Source organism: Peromyscus eremicus, chromosome 12 (genome assembly GCF_949786415.1).
Source record: "Peromyscus eremicus chromosome 12, PerEre_H2_v1, whole genome shotgun sequence".
In the NCBI taxonomy this organism is placed as follows: Eukaryota; Metazoa; Chordata; class Mammalia; order Rodentia; family Cricetidae; genus Peromyscus; species Peromyscus eremicus.
Window position 1 is genome coordinate 45,137,137 of NC_081428.1, and position 19,911 is coordinate 45,157,047.

At 43.4% G+C, this 19,911-nt stretch overlaps 1 protein-coding gene across 9 annotated transcripts in view; it reads right to left on the minus strand.

Annotated features, from left to right (window-relative positions):
- LOC131922193 (leukocyte surface antigen CD47) overlaps nucleotides 1-19,911 on the minus strand; it is a 53,414-nt gene that overhangs the window by 12,909 nt on the left and 20,594 nt on the right. For all 9 annotated transcript variants that reach the window (XR_009382236.1, XR_009382234.1, XR_009382235.1 and 6 more), the window contains 2 exons: nucleotides 10,392-10,481; nucleotides 768-875 (listed from right to left, as the gene is read on the minus strand). Coding sequence is in view for 6 of the 9 variants with exons in the window: in XM_059276944.1 (XP_059132927.1) it covers nucleotides 768-875; nucleotides 10,392-10,481 (198 nt within the window). In the remaining 3 variants the exon portion in view is untranslated. The remainder of the gene's footprint in view (nucleotides 1-767; nucleotides 876-10,391; nucleotides 10,482-19,911) is intronic.

A 19,911-nucleotide genomic window follows, 5' to 3' on the forward strand; every position in this document is an offset into this window, starting at 1 on the left:
TGTCTCCAGACTTCATCACCTTCCCAGGCCCTCACCAGCCCTGGGTGCAGACAGGACTACCAAATCTGTGTTCTAAAGCTCCGCCTGTGCGGGATGGCAGTGGGGTTCTGTAGTCTGCCACAGTGGGTCCCGGCCTTTGCTTTTCTTCTCATCTGTCCCCTGCCACTATTTTCTACTCACACTCTCTCAGCTGCGATGACCACTTCAGAAAGACATGGCTCCCATGTGCATGCCCGTTTCCATGTCTTAGCCAGTGAAGCCTGCCTCCATCGTGGATTTAACAGGGGCCCTGGTTATATATTCCCGCCTCCCCGTTCCTAGAAACTATGAGTACCACCTCATGTGGCAGAAAAAAATACTGAATGGGAAAAGATATGCTACTAAATTGAGGATGTAAACTGTGTGAGCGCCTGAATACCTACTTCCTGAGTGTCAGTGGAAACAGGAGAAGGGGAAGAGAGACCCCACACAGACACAGCAGACCCAGGGCAGGAGGAGGCAGTGACGGGGCTGCTCTACCAGCTGAGGAATTCTAAGCACTGCCTGTAAACAGTAGAAGCCAGAAGAGGCATGGCAAGGGTTCTTCCTCAGAAGGGTCTACAGCCCTTGAGAGAGACTCCAGGTCCTCCACAGAATTTCTATTGCTTGAGACCACATCATTTGCCACAAGCTCTCACAACAGCCCTATTAAACCAATACACAGCTCCTTGGGGTGCCTCTCCCATCAGCCCCGCAGCAGCCCGGATCCCAGAACCCGTGCATCTTACCCGGGATGAGGAGGATGGCTCCAACAATGACGATGACAGTGAGCACAGTCCCAGCGATGAGCAGCAGAATGATTCTCTTATTCGTGCGAGTGGATTTATATTTCAGTGCTTAAAAGAAAAACAAAGAATTACATAACTCAGTCACAAGTGATGCCATTTTTATACCACATAATGTGAGAAAGTGACAACTCCCCATATGTGACTAACCTCAGAAGCATCATTCCTTACCATCAAGTCTCCTCCTACCCCTGCATTTTTATAAGGTATGGCCATGTAAATGTGGATGTTGAAGGTGTAGGTGACATTTTATTCCCTGATACAATAAAACTACATATAACAGGCTTTCTAAATTGAAGCATCATTAAGCCCTTTTCACATTTTCTCCCCAGCAGTGAATCTGTGCATACAATATGGCAGAATCCCTGAACCCCACATACTAGATGCCATTAAGGGTTCCCCCACTTCCCTACTTATCAATCAACGTGTTTTCAGGCATTGTCAATGTCCCCAGAGGGGCAAAATCACCCAAATAACACATCAGAGGCCACACAATGCTGATAAGACATAACTACTTAAAGAACAACACTGAGAAAACAAATATATCCATTTTCAGAACTTAGTAGGACATCTAGAAGTCAGGGCAATTGAATTTGAAAATGGAAACAGAATTAAACATTAAACAAATCACATCCTTGTAAAATCTCTATGGAAAAAAAATGCCTAGAACTTTCAACTAAGACATCGAAATAAAAGCACTGGCAGCATTCAAGAGGCTTCATCGTGGCAGATATCACTGGTCCTGATGCAGGTCCCACCCTCAGGTACCGCTACCCTCCCTGAGACCACAGGTAGTGAGTGATAAGCATCACAACATTTTCTTTTGATCTCTTTTGGACCATTAAAGGCCACCTGAGATCAGACTGAAGAGAAGAGAGCTGCAAGATGTGAGACTGGCATGCTGGCGGTGCCACCTACACACTGATGTCCCGCTTGCTGGCAACCACGGGGGTGTGCTGGTTTGAATGAGAAATGCCCCTTAGGCTCATACATTTGGACACTTGGTGGTGCTGCCTGGCGAGGGGTGGGGTGGGAGGATAATGGAACTTTTAGGTCATGGAGCCTTGTTGGAGGAAATAGGTCATTAAAAGCAGGCTTTAGGAGTTTATAGACTCTAGTTCCAGTTTCCTCTCTCTCTGCTTTGTGTTTAAAGCTGAAGATATGATCTCTCTGCTCCATGGCTGCCATGTATTTCTGCCATTATGGACGTTCCCTTTAGAACCATAAGCCAAGATAAATATCTCTTCTTTAAATTGCTTTTGGTCATGATATTTTACCACAGCAACCAAAAAGTAACTAATACAGTGGGGAATTATTTTAAATGTTGTATTTGCTTTTAATTTTCTTCTACTGAAATGATGAACAGATTAAACATAACAAAATTGAAAAAGTACTTAATGACCATAATAAAAATCTATCATGAAGACACCTGAAGACTTTTATTGCTCTACGGTTCTAGCCTCTTTCCTGTTGTGAAAAACACCCTTTCTGTAAATGACTTGTGAGAGGGAAGGGCTTATTTCAGCCTACTGGTTACAGTCTATTATTGAGGGATATCAGGGCAGGAACTCGAGAGACCACGGAGGAACACTGCTTGCTGGCTCATGCTTAGCTAGAGTTCTTATACAGCCCAGGAGCACCTATCTGTACAGGGAACAGTGCTGCCCACAGTGGGTTGGGCCCTCCTGCATGAATTGTCAATCAAGACAATTCACCACAGGCCAATCTGATCTGAGCAATCCTTCAACTATCCCTTCTCAGATGATGCGCTGGGCTGTGTGTCAAGCTGACAGTTAACGCTAACTAGCACATCCTCCTACCCATTCTTTTGATTACAGCCTCAGTTCTAGTCACTCCAGGAGGAGCCAGTGGTCTAAGCAATGGGAGGCCACAAAGCTGAGTAACGGACACTATTAGGAACCAGAGTGCATCGTGTGGCAAGATCCCTGGGCTTCGGTTTGGTGGGTCACCTCTCCCCAGTCTTGGAGCTCACACGACCTCTGTTCGGTCCCACCCCTGCCTCCTCAGAAGGAGGAGTCTTCACAGCTCCCCGACTTTCAGATCTCAAATACCAGCTAGAAAGAAACTGAGTGTCTGGGTCACAAAAGACAAAGACCTGTTTCAGAAAGGCAGAAACCCAATGTTTCTCTAGGCATACGGCTCATTTTCCATTTAATCCCATATATACTGCTATGTAAATAGAGCATGAACACTCAGCAAAAGTTGCCACATAAAAGCTGCTTCAAATGGATCACACAGTCAATCCAGGATTAATAAAAAAAAAAAATGTACCATTAAAAGTAAAAATAAGAGTTTGAACAACACATAAACTCCATCCCTTTCAGGCTGAGCGGGCAGAGCTGCCGAAAGGGAAATACCACCACCAATAGCAAACCAAAAAAACGCCAAAAAAATATTACATCAATAGGTCTTTCAAGTAATCTATGTGTTGGAGTCAGCCTTAGTTCTTGGTGACTGGTTCAACTACTATTTTCCAGTCTACTTATTTTTTCTTAAACAGGTATTGTAGCAAATATATTACTGGGTCTTAAGTAATCCCAAGCAGTGGAAGAACATCTGTGTTTTCTTGAGCAAACACTCAGAGGGCATCTCTTCAGGCTCATAGTCTTTGCTCACAATGGCTGCATTCAGCCAGGCCCCACAGCAGGCGGAGAAGGTGTCAATGAGATTCCATAAAACCCAACAATTTCAAGGGTTTTTGCTGGTGATTTCTTCGTGTTCTTTAACAAGTGGATTTATCCTTATTTACCCAATTTATCAAGCCATTAAACATAACAAAGACAACATGGACGCAAAAATTTCCAAAATGCGTAGGATAAAAATTATTTTAGGTTTTTTGTTGTTGTTGTTGTTGTTGTTGTTGTTGTTGTTTTAAAGACAGGGTCTCTCTATTCAGCCCTGGCTGTCCTGGCTGAAACTCTCTATGTAGACCAAGTTGGCCTCACATTCACTAAGATCACCTGTCTCTGTCTCCCGAGTGCTAAGATTAAAGGCGCACACCCCTACACCTGGGTTAATTTAATATATTCTTCACAGCAGGCTTTTATCAAACTTCCTAGCATAATTTTGCATCTTAGCAAAATAATCCACACGGTTTTAATAATGTGTATGCTTTTAAAGATTCCCCTCAGCTAAAACTACTGAAACCAATACTTAAAATACTTAAGAAATAATAGCACTTACATTTTGTTTTGTTTTTGGAGACAGCCCTGGATGGCCTGGAACTCACTCTAAAGATCAGGCTGAGATCACTGTGTGCCATCACATCCCGGCCAGAATTCACAGTTTTAACAAAGAGTTTCTAACTTTACTGCTACCAGATACAGGAAAACCAAGTATCAGGGGAAACCACATGAGGTGACTTCATTTGTTTTGTGATACAGTCTCCCTATGCAGCCCTCGATGACCCTTGACTCAACACCCCTCCTGCCCTTTTATTAATCCACATCAAGGAACAAATAGTGGGTTGCTTTACTCAACAAGGACTAAGTTATTCTGAACCAACCAACCCATGGAAGGCAGAGGTCTAGCCTAATCTTAGTTTCTTGTGTACTAAATCTTCCAGTGAATGAAGAATCTATATGCTCTGCCAGCGGCCCGAATGAGGAGCTAATGTTATGAACCGACACAATTTTTCTGATCTCTGCCACTGACACACAGCACATATTAAGATGGCACCTGAATTGTGGCTGATGAAACCGAGCAAAATAACCAAGCCAATTTGGGCTGAGAAACACAATCTATCATGTTAAACTTTTATGATCCTCTAAAAATGAGATACAGAACACCCACAAAGGCCCACTCAGACTGTGCGCTACCTAGAAAAACCCAACGCTAGCTCAAAAGACATGGCATTCACACAGTCCCTAGCCACATGACTAAGGTGAAGAGACAGGAGGTAAGCTATGAATTTATATCAGATTAAGAGTAAATGATAAAGGGAGCCAAAACCATCAATTTAATTATCATAGTGGTTTTTTTTGTCTGATAACTCTGACAAAGTAATTTAGAATCCTTTGGTGTCTGTTGGGCTGTAAACTAATATTATTTTCAATATAATTTGATAAAGTACATAGGATTACTTTAAAAAATCAAAGTCAAACTTCATTTTTTAAACACACACACATAGATGAAGGCCTCGTGGAAATGGTGCTGGAGAAAAATGAACTGCCATGTATAAAGTGTTTACTTGCTGTGAGTGTGTAAGATAACTGTAATAGATTCCACATCCTAGCCAACTTCTCTGAAGAAATAAGTTTATCAAGATGATACTACCGAAGATCACACTCCCTGTCCATAGGACCTAGGAAAAAAAGCTATTTTTTTTTTAATGGCAAATATTTGAACACAACAGAGGAGAATGTCCAGCAGACATCTACTGATGACAGATTACCCTGTTTCAATGGAAGGTTCCAGAATTTGAGAGTATATTCAAGAGCAGTGGTGTCTGGATTTTGGAAGCATAAAGCAACTGGTGACTACATTTCTATAAGAGTAAAATGCTGTGCTACATACAGCTTGGGCCAGTTCCTCTTACAGTGAAGTCAGTGAGTAACTACACAGCTTCGGGATCTGATGAGCACTATAGGGAAAGGATCAAGTATAACACTTGAACAAAATTAAACATCATTTACAATTAGGGCCCACCAACCAGGTCACAGGCTGACTTTTGGTAGTAATATTTATCAGAATGATATTTTTATTTTCTTGCTTGAATAGAACTCTCCACTTCAATTTAGTGTTTCTTCTCATGTCTTGAGAATTATTTTTCCTACTCACTGAGAAAAATCCCTGTACCATCACTTCTTTACCATGTGCTTCCAAGGTCTTGCCATTTTCATTAAGCTAGGCTCCGAGGGCTTAGTAAGACCTCAAGGCTCTTGTGATGGACACTTGTTTTCTTTGAATTTTCCAACAATGATCTTCACAGCAACATTTGCCCAAATACCACCAAGTGATAACCAAATTGTCCATGGGGCAATCTTAAGTTGGGATGAGACAGAAGAGGAAATGAAAGGTGTCTAGAGCACTCAGAAATAAATCCCAGAAGCTCTCACTTTACACAGTTCTGGCATGCATGGATTCCATGGCTTACTTGTATAACTCAAGTCCTCGAATTACAGTTGGAAGTTTCATTACCAAAATGCAACAAGTGAGTAGTACATGAAGGATGCTTCATGCTCCGTCTTTAATCCAAATAACAGAAGTGCCATCATGTCACAACTATTGAAGACTGTTGGTGACAGTCACTGCATGCTTATTCTTCAGTTCATGCATTGACAACCAAATGGGTAGTTCTATCTCCTCATCTCCCAGTGATAAACACACAGGACACTCTATAACGCATTATCAAAAAAGGAAACCGGGCAGGAGAGGTACAAGAGCAGGAAGTGACAAGTGTGAACACCGGCCATGAAATTCAAACAGACCATAGCAGATTTCCAGAAAAGCTGCTGTGGGGATGGATGGTGACCCCACCACCATGGAGGCAGCTCAAGAGACAGCCCAGGAGCTGAGGGAAGGTGAACTCACGGACATGAGTGAAAAAGTAAGGACCATGTGACAATGAGAATGTCCCTGAGGATGTGACTCTGGTAAAGAAACCAACAAACAAGCAAATGACAACAGAAACATCCAATTAAAAAAACACACCATAGAACTCTGAGATGTTTCACTGCAAGTATGAAGATGAAATGTTGCAGGCTGATATGAACTAAGAAGGGAGCCTGACAATTTACCAGGGGATGTTTGCTACATTCCCAAAGTTATAGAGCAAAAAAACAAAAGGATCATTCAAACCTGACTGTGACACTTTAAATGCCGACTTTTTAATAGTCTGACTCGCTGTGCAATAATTATTAACTTGACTATTATTTTCACCTTCCAATGCAGTTATACAAGGAAAGTTTTTATATTTTTGAAGATTTTTGCATGAGACAGGTTCTTGCTGTGGAGCTCTGTTTTGCCTGGTACTTGCTCTGTAGTGCCAGGATCACAGGACTGCTTCACCAACCCAGCTTGTTTTCCCAACGTATTTTGAAGGCCACTGTATGATAGTAATTTCCCTGTCTATTATCAAGATGGTTTTGCAGAGCTCAGCTTCCACAGTCAGGTTCATGGCCATGTAGCGGAGTGCAGAGCAAGGGATCACCTGTCTAGGACAAGGGTTAAAGGAAAGGAAGACAAAGAACAGATATGCCTGTGACAAAGAACCTTGGACAATAGCCAGCTCTTTATATATAGCGGGGCCTTCAGCCTCAAAGAACTACAATACCACACGCAGCTCTTGAAAGCACCTATCAGCCATCTAAATGTAGGAAAGAACTTACGTTACGTCCGTGCAGATGAAGAACCCTGAAAATCATCCAGGAGCCTGTCAACGACATGACTGACTGAGTTGATACAAGATAAGGGGTCTGTGTTAAGGTTTCTACTGCTGTGACCAACAGCAACCAGTGAAGGAAAGGGTTTATTTCAGCTTAGAACTCTCGAGTCATACTCCATCACCGAGGAAGGGCTATATTGTCCCGAGCTGTAGTTCCAGACACAGCTTTCTGTAAACAAACTGTCTGCAAAGGTTTAGGTTTCTTCTCGCAGCATAACAGATGCACATGCAGAGCCAGAGAGACCACTGAGAGAAATGGCCTGTGGTCAAGTACAGACCAATATGGAAAGCTAAAAAGAACGAGATAACCAGAAAAGAAAACTCTTGTTACCATTAATGCATGACCTCACAGATGGGACAGCAGGTCAGAACCGAGGAGTCTTTTACAGGGTGGAAGTGACTGATTGGTTGGTTGATTGACTGACTGACTGACTGATTGATTGATTGAGGCCAAGTACGAGATAGGCAGCTGTACCATCCTGACCGCACAGACTGACATGTAGTGGCCTCAAAGCCAACAGGCTTGGACACTCACTTCCACACCTCCAACCTTTAGCTCAGTACCCAGAGGTCAACCAGACATCCTGCAGTAGGTACTAGTGGGGGAAAAAAAACCCAACACGTGAGACCAACATCTGCTCTACTACGAACAGTTTCACAGGCTCAGAGTGGTACACTAGACACACACTCACCCTTCCTGCAGATAAATTCAAGGACGGCAGACAATCTAGTGGTTACCAGGAAACTGTAACCAAATCCAGGATTACCAGGAAACCAACCGCTGGGTGACTGTGGACAAACTGCCTGTCTCTTATCTTCAAAACAGGAACAACAATAGTCAGGGCACTGGCAGAGTCCCTGTGGGAAATACACGGGGAGAGCATGGGCACAGTGCGTGGTCGCTCCTCAGAGCCAGAGCTCCACAAATATCCAGCTGCTATTAGAGCAACTCAACTCAAGTGCGAGGCCTGTCAGGGTGAGGCAAACACAGAGGTTCCTCTTCCAAACGATTACTCCTACACTCCCTCAGGCTCCCCACTTAAGATGACCCAAACATTCCCCTTAAATTGATTTCTTTAGGTTCATACATACACTCTTTAAAAATGCAAGTGGTATCATAAGAACGTTAAAAAGAATGTCTACACTCACTAATACAACACGGACAATTTTTTTTTTTCTCTTCCACACATCAAATTAGCGAAGGATTTTAGAACTCTAACAGTGTCAGGACCCTGAGATGAAGGGTGACCGTTTCTCGTCAGTGGCAGCAGTAACTGAGAGGGTGGATCTGGAACACACGTTGGTAGAGTTTATCTGCAGGCTTAAAATACCACTGATGGCCAAAAGCACATACACTTTCATCTGAGTTTCACAGTCTCTCTTAATAACCAACCATTAAAATGAAAGTGCAATAAAACAGGACGCAGCCCTAATGGGAAAGCACAAGCGGCCAGGTAGCACTCTGATGATGTGGGACCCAGAGATGTACAAGTACATAAGCTGTGTGATCACACTGACAGTCTCCTTTTGTAGAAGAAAACCAGCCAAACACAGACAAGGACAGAAAGGGAAGCCGGAAGGTTACTAGGACCAAAAAACAAACCAACAAATAAAAACCCCAACAACCCTTATTTCTAGACACAGGGCCAACAAGATGACTTATTTTCTTGACAACTTCTTATATAATGTATTTCACAGTCAGAAAAAAAAAAGTCCTTAGTCTTATTCGGTATAAATATGGCTGACCAGAAATAGATTCATTTCTGATACTTTCCACTGAAGATGGTGTTGCTGATGATAATGTCATAACCAGGAAACTTCTGTCAACTCAGATTCAATGGCACTGCTGAGAAATCACTGTCTGGTCCTCAAAAGGCTGTTTCCTGCCTGAGTCACATGACTGCCCTGAGAAAGCCTGGGTCTGCCAATGTGGCTGAAAGCTTTCCTTAACGCCAGTGATCATGGGGCAGGGCCTGAGGCCATATCAGCTCTTTCCTTAAAATAAGAGGCTTTCTGGAATTCTAAGATAACTTCCAACAGCATCTCCCCATCTCGAAGGTGAGGGCTATGGTGTCTCAACAGTTGCCATTGTCAGGCCTTATTCATGTCTTTTCCCATTTAGACACAACCTGGGAACGTTTCTGAAGCCACTAAGCATTTCCAGAGCTCCGTGCTTTAGGCAAAGCTCTTCAAATAAGCCGCCAGTCATGTCCTGTCTGTTTTTATGTCTCACTGTTTTCGTGTCACACACACAGCCTCACCCTTCCCAGGAAAGAACTTCATCCACTACCCAGCAGGCCTCCTCTGCAGTGATTCACCAGCTAAAGGCTGGGGAGCAAATTTAATGAGCGTGCTTTCCTCCTTACCTTTAGAGGCATTTCCTGGTCTTTAGTGGCTGTGTCAGGGGGCTCAGAGGGTGAGCAGATCTTACATTTTACAAGTTTGAAAGTTTAGTCGGTCAGCTCAGAACTTCACAAATGTAGTCAATTTCTCTTACTACGCTGGTATGGAAATACCGAGGAGAGATCGGCATGTTCCTGGTGGAACAGCTACGGGCTGGTATGTGGATACTATTGAGTATAAGCCTGAACTAGGACGCGTATAACAGATTACCCTGTGATGACCAAATTTATACTACTGAGGCAAATCAGACACAGAATCAGGTTTGGCCTTCAGAGATTTGGTTACGAGGCTGTCAAAGCAAGGTCACAGAACACAACAGCGCCTTTCCATCAGGGGCCACAGAGCTGTACAACAGGCACAAACAGGCCTTTGTCTATAGACAAGCTTAAACTGGAGGAAATGAGGCGGAGCATCCCAGGGCCCCCAGCACAGGATTCTGTCTTCACACTTAAGTAGCCTATGACCATCTGTTTACCATATAAAAGAACATTTGTAAGTAACCATGTCACAGGATTTAAGGTGTTGTTACTAACTTTTCTACTCATCCCTCCCACAGAGATCTCAAAACACCACTCACAACCAAACACCTTAAACTTAAATAATGAGCTGCAGTAAAATATGAGAAACAGTACATGTTTTAGAGAAACTGCACTTTTCCCAATACAGGCTAGTTAGATAAGACTATTCCACTAGTAACGCCCTAGAAATAACCATCGTGTCACAAAAGCATAAATGAAAAAATGCATTTGAATACTTACTTAAAATACCAAACTTTCCCCAGAACAGGAGTATAGCCAAAATTGGGAAAATAACAATGAGGATCTTTTCATTTGGAGAAAACCATGATGCTGTGGAGAAAGAAAAACAAAAATCATAATTAGTGTTTACCATACTTACTGTTAATGGTCTCCAATATATCCTTATTATTCTAGTAGAAGGTAGAAACAATTCAAACAGTGGGCCATGGTTTACACACACACACACACACACACACACACACACACACAGAGAGAGAGGCAAAACACATTTCATGTCTAACTTCCTGAGCAACAAATTCTTTGACTATATGTAGAGCGTGTGCAGCTGTATGGAGTCAAGGTCAACATCTGGTGTCTTCCTTGATAGCCTGTCACCTCGTTCTTTGAATCAGGGTCTCTCCCAAACCTGGAGGGCACTGACAGACCAGGCTGGGGCCATTGAGCTCCAGGGGCATGGCTGTCTCTGTCTCTCCAGGGCTATGCCCTGGCCTTTTGTGTGGATGCTAGGAATCTGAACTCAGACCCTCAAACTTTTACGGCAAGCATCTTACCCACTGATCTAGTCCCCCAGACCCCCAGAACAAAACACGGTATGTAGGAAGCCCGCAGCTCTGGATCTGGATGAGTCCCACCACACTCTCCTGTCCTGTGTTCTGTGGAAGGGCAGTTGGCAGTGGATAACAGGCCCTGGCCACACTGCCAGGCCAACTCAGACTCAAAATCTGTGTGGCTGCAGACAATGTCTGAACACCTCTGTTTGTCAGCACCCTTGAATGACACAGACTCTGTTGGCTGGAGGATTTCTACTACTAACGAACGTTATCTATGTAAAGGGCTTAAGGCACGTGCTCGGTAACTGTGAACTGCAGTTATCATGTGGTTGTTTGCTGAGTACCTGTGTGTGTTCATAATGCCAAATCATCATCAAGGAACAGTAAATGTTCCTTTCAAGCCTGACTCGGGGAACCACATGAAGGAGCTCTCGGGACCACTAGGTCCTTCTGCGGACTGTGACTAAGAAAAACACGGGTGTCCCTGGCCTTTTTTCAAACTGACTCTCCAAGAGAAGACTTAGCTCGTAAGCCACAGACTTCAAAAGGATAGTTTTAGGGAAACATGAGGGACTTCAGGTTATTAGGGAAGGTGTTTAGGTGCATACCAAGACTCCAAATAAGACTTGTTCAGAACTTTTAAAATGTTACGTTTGACTGCAATTGATAATCCTATAGACTGAAGTTTTATGCATGAGATCTGTTTTTCTCTGACAGCAAAGCTGAGTACATGCACTGCAAGAATTTCAGAGTTTGCCTGTACCGGGACACATGCTAGCTAAAGGGCCCCTTTGCTCCTGGCTGCTGTCCCAAGCAGGCACTGGCGCTCCTCTGAGATCAACCCCAGGTAGCCCTTCTGCCCTTGGTGTCAATGCTGAAGTTCATGGGCTTTCATTCAAAATGACAGCCATGTGTTTCTTATATTAAGCTTACAAACAAAACACTGGCAAAATGCTTACAGTAATCCCTATAACATAAGAAAATTGTAAATTCTATCTCAGAAATATCAGCACTTCAGAATCTAATGTTCTGCCCTATCCACAGTAGAGTCAACGTATCTGCTGTTGAAGATAACAAGTATTCCAAATTAGTGAATGAAAATAACCCTATTTTCTTGACAATGTAATTAATTAATTAATTAATTCTGTGTATGTGTGTGTGTGTGTGTGTGTGTGTGTGTGTGTGTGTGTGTGTGAGAGAGAGAGAGAGAGAGAGAGAGAAAGAGAGAGAGAGAGAGAATAGGTCAAATAACATCTTACAGAAGTTGGTTCTCTCCTTCTACCACATGTGTCCTGGGGATCGAGTTCATGTAGTCAGATGTGACAGTGAGCCATCTCGATTCCCCACACTAAATTAAAATGTCTGTCGGTCCTGCAGGGTGGAGCCCAGGATCGCAGTGAAGCTGTGATCAGAATGTCACGGCCTCAGTGACGCACTGAGAGAACCATGTGACCGACAAGCACCTCCCTGGGTTCAGTTTTCCTTGTCACATCTGAAGCTGAAACAGAGGACTGACCAACGGAAGGGTGACAAAACAAGGAGGTGACAGCATCGGCAATGGCTGAGTGAACGGGATGGAGGCAGTTGGGAGAAGAGCTGAAGCCCTCCCAGCAAGGGAGAGACCACAGCACAGCAGGTCCCAGCTGAACTGTGACCTCAGGCAGATCCCAGGGAAGGGAGGGGTCGCTGCACGTGCAGCAGTTAGGGAGCAAGCTGGAATGGTCACAAGCAAGCTGCCTGGCGCGAGAGAAATTGGGAATGAGTCGCCGCGATGGAGTCGCTGACTACTCAAGGCCTAGAAGATTCTATGAAGGAATAATGAGAAATGGAAGAGGACAGTTCAATGACAGAAAGAAAGCAAGACAGAGCCAAAACTATTACGGTCTGAGGTTCTCAGTCGGAACACATAAGGATCTCCCAGGGGTGGATGAAAACTTCACACACTCTGCTCTCATTACCACACCAGGATGTTAGCATGTTCCCTGGTGCTAAGTGTGTGTGTGGGGGGGGGGGCGGGGGCGTCGGCGGGGGGATGTCTTCCACTCTCTGTTTAAAATGACTGCTGTGGATTTCTGCTGGCGTCTAGCTCCGGTCGCTGACACGAATGTGTTGTCTTTCTCTAGTCCATTATGCTGGAGAAATGCTGAGTCACTGAACTGGACATTTAAAAAAAAAATCAACTGAGCTGACTTGGATCAACTGAACTAGGCGTGGCGGTACACTTCTATGATCTCAACACTCAAGAGGCTGAGGCAGGAGGATCATGAGTTCCAGGCCAGCCTGAACTATTTAGCTAGACCCTGTCCAAAGGGGAGATGGGAGGAAATGTGGGGGAAAACCTCCAGTGTTTTATATAAATCCATTTAGATGTCCATTAAGCTGCTGATTTACAGAAGTGTCAGGTGCCATTAACTCCTCTTCCCCAAGGGGAGTGAAAGACTAGGCACTTCTCTGAGATCCATTTCAACTCTGACTTTCTATGGCATTAAGAAAATTAATTAAGCATAAAATGATCTAAGAAGAGTATCTCAGTATTGGGAAAGATACTCCAAGGACACTCACTTTGGTTCCACCCAAGCTATGGCCCACAACTTTCCCCTCATGTTCCCAAGCTCCCATTCCTCGTCAGGAAGACGACACCCAGGAAAATGAACCTATTACTAAAAAGACAGAGATGATACTAAGGAGGGTGTGGTCTGTGGGTGAGGGTTTAACCCCTGCTTCCAATCTGACTGTTAGTGACACCCAGGATGCCACTTCTGCCAAATGGACCTGGCTAAAAGGGTGAAGGGACCATTCCTCTTCTTCAAATACATCTGCAACATACATACACATATAGTTTAAATGCAATCTTCCCTTCTGGCCTGACGATGCTTTCCACAAAAGCCACAGACTGTGTATCAAAAACACCAACACCAGGCACGAGAATCCCCCTTTTGAGTTGTTGGTAAAGGCTGTCCAAGAGACTCCCAAAACATTATGGGCTATTGCTGCTGCACGTGGTGACCTCCCAGAGGTGGAAGGTAAGACCCTACTGCTGAAGACATCATGAACTCCAGACATAGGACTTAGAGGACCTGAGCTAGATCTGGCCTGAAAGCCTCCTCCCTGAGGATAACTATCACGGTACTAGAAGGTGGCATGCAAGCTTCCAAAGGAGGGAAGCAACCAATCCTTGATACCTATGAACCACTGCAACAACCGGCATGGCAAATAATCCTAGGGGTACAACAGAGGCCTGTATACCTCAGTAGTAACCAAAAGCTCTTTGACTGTACCTAAGGCCAGCTCAGCAAGAGGGAAACGCTTCCTGGTACTATAAACCTAGCCCGACTACACAGCGTTAGTGGAGCCATGGATCTTGGAATCAATCTGCAACAGTCACTTTACTACACCGGTACAAGCTCTGAAAACATTCTAAATACTTATCCTTATGCACACAAATAAGTGGTCTCACCCCTCATTAAAGAAACTTTTCTTTGCAACAGAGACCACTGTGAAAATCACAGCTGATCAAACTGAAGAAGACAAGAGACCCTGTGATGCCCAGTCCCGACAGATACATCTACAACACAATTCCTGCATGCAAGCCTCATGTTATTGCTGAAGCGGGGTGTGGAAAGATTTTTTTTTAAAGCCAGAGAAACAGGAAGTTTTCTGTGAGATTGTATCACACTGACTGTAAAGAGAATACACCCAGGAAGTCCCCCCAACACGGCCGCCTAAACCATGATACCACCACTGAACACGCTGACCCCAAAGTTAAAGTTCATAGAAAAGCTCATGGAACCTCAACTACAGACAAAGAACCACTGGCAACTGGAGACTGCTGAGAACGTGAGAAACAGTCTTCCCCAGGGAAGGGTCCCCCAACTGGTTATCCAATACCAGCGGTCAACCCTGAGATCTCACACGTACAAGTAACATTATATGGATTGAGCAGTTTGTGTTTGTGTATTTAGAAGTGTGTGTGTATGCCGGGCGGCGGTGGCTCACGCCTTTAATCCCAGCACTCGGGAGGCAGAGCCAGGTGGATCTCTGTGAGTTCGAGGCCAGCCTGGGCTACCAAGTGAGTCCCAGGAAAGGCACAAAGCTACACAGAGAAACCCTGTCTCGAAAAAAAAAAAAAAAAAAAAAAAGTGTGTGTGTGTGTGTGTGTGTACAATAACAATTACATAAAGAGGCCTTGAATTTGAGAGAGTGGGGGGTGCACACATGGTAGGAGCTGGAGGAAGTAAAAGGAAGGGGAAATAAGGTAATTTCAAGAAATAAGAAAATATTATAATATTTTAATATAAATTATTTAACATTTATATTAATTACTTAATATAAATATTATATTGATAAATATTATAATATACATAAAATATACATATGCAAACCTCCAAAACATAGAAAAATGAGCTTTGGCAAAAGATCCTAAGAAACTTTAGAACATTAAAATTCGAGCTAAGTCTTGACGACACTTCAGGATTGAAATGGCTTTTCTGGTGTGTCTGCAATTCACCAGTCATTTGAGCAAACTCAAAATTCTAAGGTGAGCTCCAAAAGCCCTGGCAGCACTAGCCCATGCAATTCTCTCTCTCTGCATGTAAGACTGAGCACCTTAGATTTCCTATGACAATTACAACTAGAAAAGGAAGTTTGCTGAGACCATTAGGATGCCAGTCAGTTGACATTAAGGATGGGAGGTTGTCCTTGAAGACCAGAAATTGGTCCAATCAGATGATTCTTAAAGGGCCCTGGGCTCTTCCTGGAAAGGTAAGTTCTACATATCAGAGGGATTCAATGAGATGGAGTCCCTTTCCCTGACTTTGCACATGAGCACGGCCAGAGAATAGGTGAACCTGCAGGAACGGAGGGAAGACCCCCACCCCTGGCAGACACCCAGCCGAGTCAGGACCTCAGTCTTGCTATGTCAAGGAGCTGACTTCTGCGGCAATTATGTGAGCTTGGAACAGGATCACAAATGCCAATGAAAACATACTGTGGCCAATATCTCGATTTTAGTCATAGAATGGAGCGTAGGGCATGGTCACATTAGGATCAGAACTACAGAACTGTTAACTAATAAATGTGTGATGCTTGAAGCTTCAGGGCCTGCGGCCATTTGTTATCCAGCACTGCGCACCTAATGAAAGAACCCCGAGGTACCTTCCTGTCACCACTGTGAACCGAGTCTGTAGCATGTTGATGGGGCCAGAATTGACAACAGTGTGAAGGTGACCTTTTAACACAAAATCCGAATCGCTTAGGTCCCTAGCGCAAATAGTTATTCTGAGTTTTCTGTCCCACTGATAATAGAAGTATCAATAGCTAATTTTAAGTATGATTGTTTGCATATTTATAAAATATTTTCATAGTAATCACGGATTATGGCATTTTTTTCAAGCGAGGGAAATCGAGGTTAAAGTCCTGGATGTGTGATCGAGCTTTGGACACACTACTTGAATCTCATTTGCTTTCTGTACTGAGAAGAAAGAACACCTACATCTGTGTCCTGGAGTTCTGGGCAAAGCAGAGCACATGATATAAATAATGCATCTGGGATGCACCCAGATAAACGGGAGATCCCTCCTCTCCTGTCAATCACTACCTACAACTTTGAAGTAGCATCTTTCTCATCACTGAACTTTGAAGTAGCATCTTTCTCATCACTGAATCCGTACTGCCCCCCTCAGCACCCGACCCATAGTCAGTACCCAACAAAACTTTGCTAAGGAGAAACCTTACTTCTAACTCAGACATTCCTCTGGAGACAGCACCCTCATTTCGCTGATGAAAAACAATTAAGAACCAAAGATTTCGAGAATGTGTGACTACTGGATGCTCAGCCATAAATGGGACACTGTAGCATCATCTCCAAAGCTCAGATGCCATCTCAGAAGAGGGAATAAAAGTAATTTTAGAGCCTGAGGACAGGGCCTAGCATTGTGGTGTGCTGTCTTCTAAGCATGACAGGGCCATTGTTCTACTGGACTCACAGCGGCTATGATTCCATGAGCAAGATCCGCACAAGATTGGAGCTGTCAATGTCCTGTTGTGGAGGCGAGAGGGACTCACAAGGTCCCGCCCCTCTGGGAGAATCTACAGGCACGTAATGGCAGCTGGGGTCGGGGGAGGGATACTTCCTTCAGTGGTTTGTGTCACATCTTTGCATGATCTCAGGGATTTGACCTGACTGGGGTATCAAGGGAATGAAGAAAAGACAAACACAGAGACAGACAGACAAGTTGGAGTTGGGTAGAATGGGCTGGCTCTCTGATGGAGAAACCTCAGGACTCTGGGAGCTCAGGACTCTGGGAGCTCAGAATGTTTACTTTATGCAGCTAAACAAAAAGGCAGGGCTATTACATATAGATAAACAAGGAGGCAGGGCTATCACATACAACTAAACAAGGAGTCAGGGCTATTACATATAACTAGACAAGGAGGCAGGGCTATTACATACAGATAAACAAGGAGGCAGGGCTATTACATACAGATACAGAAGGAGGTAGGTTTAGCTAATCTGGGTAGGACAAGGGGAGCAGTCTTCAGGCTGTAATATATCAGGAGGAGAGGAGAAAGCTATGGTGGACATTTTCTGCACACACCATCTGCATCTGATGAAGGCTTTGCCATTACTCTGAGTTTCAACCCCCCTACCCCACCCCCGCCAAGGGTGGTGGGAGGCTTTGCCATTTTCCTATGGGTCTGAGGCTACGGACCTTGATACGGCCGTGACCATGTCAACAGCACACATTCACTCAAGACTTCATTACTCAGGTGTGCACCACTCCTCAGAGTATAGACACTGGTAGGTCGTTCCTGCTCTTGTAAATAAGATGATGATGGGTTACATGTCACATGAAAGCAGAAATGGAGACTAGCTGCGGGGAAGAAATGGACCAGCAAGAGGAGGTTGAAGTCAGGAGAGAATAGTAAGGGGGCAAATAAGAACAAGTATAATGGTATAATGTTGTGGAATATTAATTTAAGATGTGTTACATTCATTTATTCTGTGGAATATTTGTTTAATGATGCAAAGATGTGTTGCAACTAATGTTTCTATAAGCAACCTTAATAAAAGCCACTGTAGCACATACACATACTAAAAAAGGACATGAACGCAGATGGGGGACTACTTGGGAAAAGAATGGAAATCAGTGGGAATGGGAGGACAGAGAGGGTAATGGGGGTGAACATACATGTATGAAAACATCATAATGAAACCCACTACTACATTTAAGATATACAAATAAAAAAAATATTTTAAAAGACCCTGAAGATCAGGTAAGCCGAGTCTCTTAAGTTTTTTTTTATGTTGGCAAATGATGAAAACAAAAAGCTCTCTCTAATCTCAAGTCCTGAGGCACTGTCCTAGAAACACATGAATGTCATCCAGTGTTTACAGACAGTCACCACCACCCACCACCCACCCACCCCCACCATGCTCCAAAGCAACAAATAGTCACCATTACCTGTGCTCTACTGAGTGGAATTCAATTACATCCTGGACAATTTCTCTTCCTCATTTATGCTTACATTTGCAAAAAAAAAGTACAACACAGTAAAAATGATTTCTAATACCTAAATCTCCACATCCACAAAAACAAGCATCACTGTAATAACAAATATATATTCTCCTCCAAATAATTTTGTATGCCAGGGTTGATTTTATTGACTTTTTCTACCACTCAAAAAGGGCTCCAAGAACACAGAGTCGACCTACAGGACGGGAGAATTATCTTTTGCAGACACAAACTGGACAGAGGATTGTTGCCTAGAACCTATAAATAATTCCAGAAATTAAACGCTAAAAAGTTCCCAATTCATCTAGTCAACAAATGGGCTACTGAGCTGAACAGAGTCCTCAGAAAGAGAAATCACCCAATCAACAAATCATCCCAAATCAACCACTTAGCAAATGAGCTTCAGACCCGAACAGTTTTCAGAGGAATAATGACCAAAAAAAATCAAAGAACACTTGAAGAATTGTTAAATACTCTTAGCTTTGAGATCCCATCTCATCCTAGCCACAATGGCTACCATTAGGAAAACAGACAATAAATACTGGTAAGGATGTAGGCAAAATGGAGCCTTTATACATGGCTGGGGACATACAATCCTGTCACAGGCACAATGGAAATCAGTAAATTAAGTCCCTCTAAAAACTAGAAGTAGAACTACTATAAGATCTGTCTATTCCAGTCCTAAGTAAGCCAGAAGGATTCGTGTATTGTTGCACTACTCACAATAACCAAGCTGAGGAAGTAGCCTGCATATCCATCAACAGATAGAAACGTGTGTGTGTGTGTGTGTGTGTGTGTGTGTGTGTGTTTGTGTATACATATACACAAAACGGAGTTTTATTTGGCTGTAAGGAAGAATAAAATTATGACATCTGTGGGAACTTAGATAGAACTGGGGAATCATTATGTTAAGTGAAAAAAGCCATACTCTTTTGTTTTACATAGATTCACATATATTTGTAAATAAATAAATAAGTATGTATATGTAAAACATGAAAACAGAAGACTGTGAGAAGGGAGAAATTGGTTTAAAAGAAGAGAAAGGCAGGAAAAGAAGATGATGATGGGTTACATGTCACATGAAAGCAGAAATGGAGACTAGCTGCGGGGAAGAAATGGACCAGCAAGAGGAGGTTGAAGTCAGGGGAGAATAGTAAGGGGGCAAATAAGAACAAGTATAATGGTATAATGTTGTGGAATATTAATTTAAGATGTGTTACATTCGTTTATTCTGTGGAACATTTGTTTAATGATGCAAAGATGTGTTGCATTCCTTTATGTTGCATTCGTTTAACTCTGTAAAGCTGTATTACTCTGCCTGCCTAAACAGCCTGATTGGTCTAATACAGAGCTGAATGGCCAATAGCGAGGCAGCAGCGGGACAGGTGAGGCTGGCCGGCAGAGAGAATAATTTGTAGAAAAAGAGAAGAGGGAGGAGTGAAGAAAAGGAGGAGA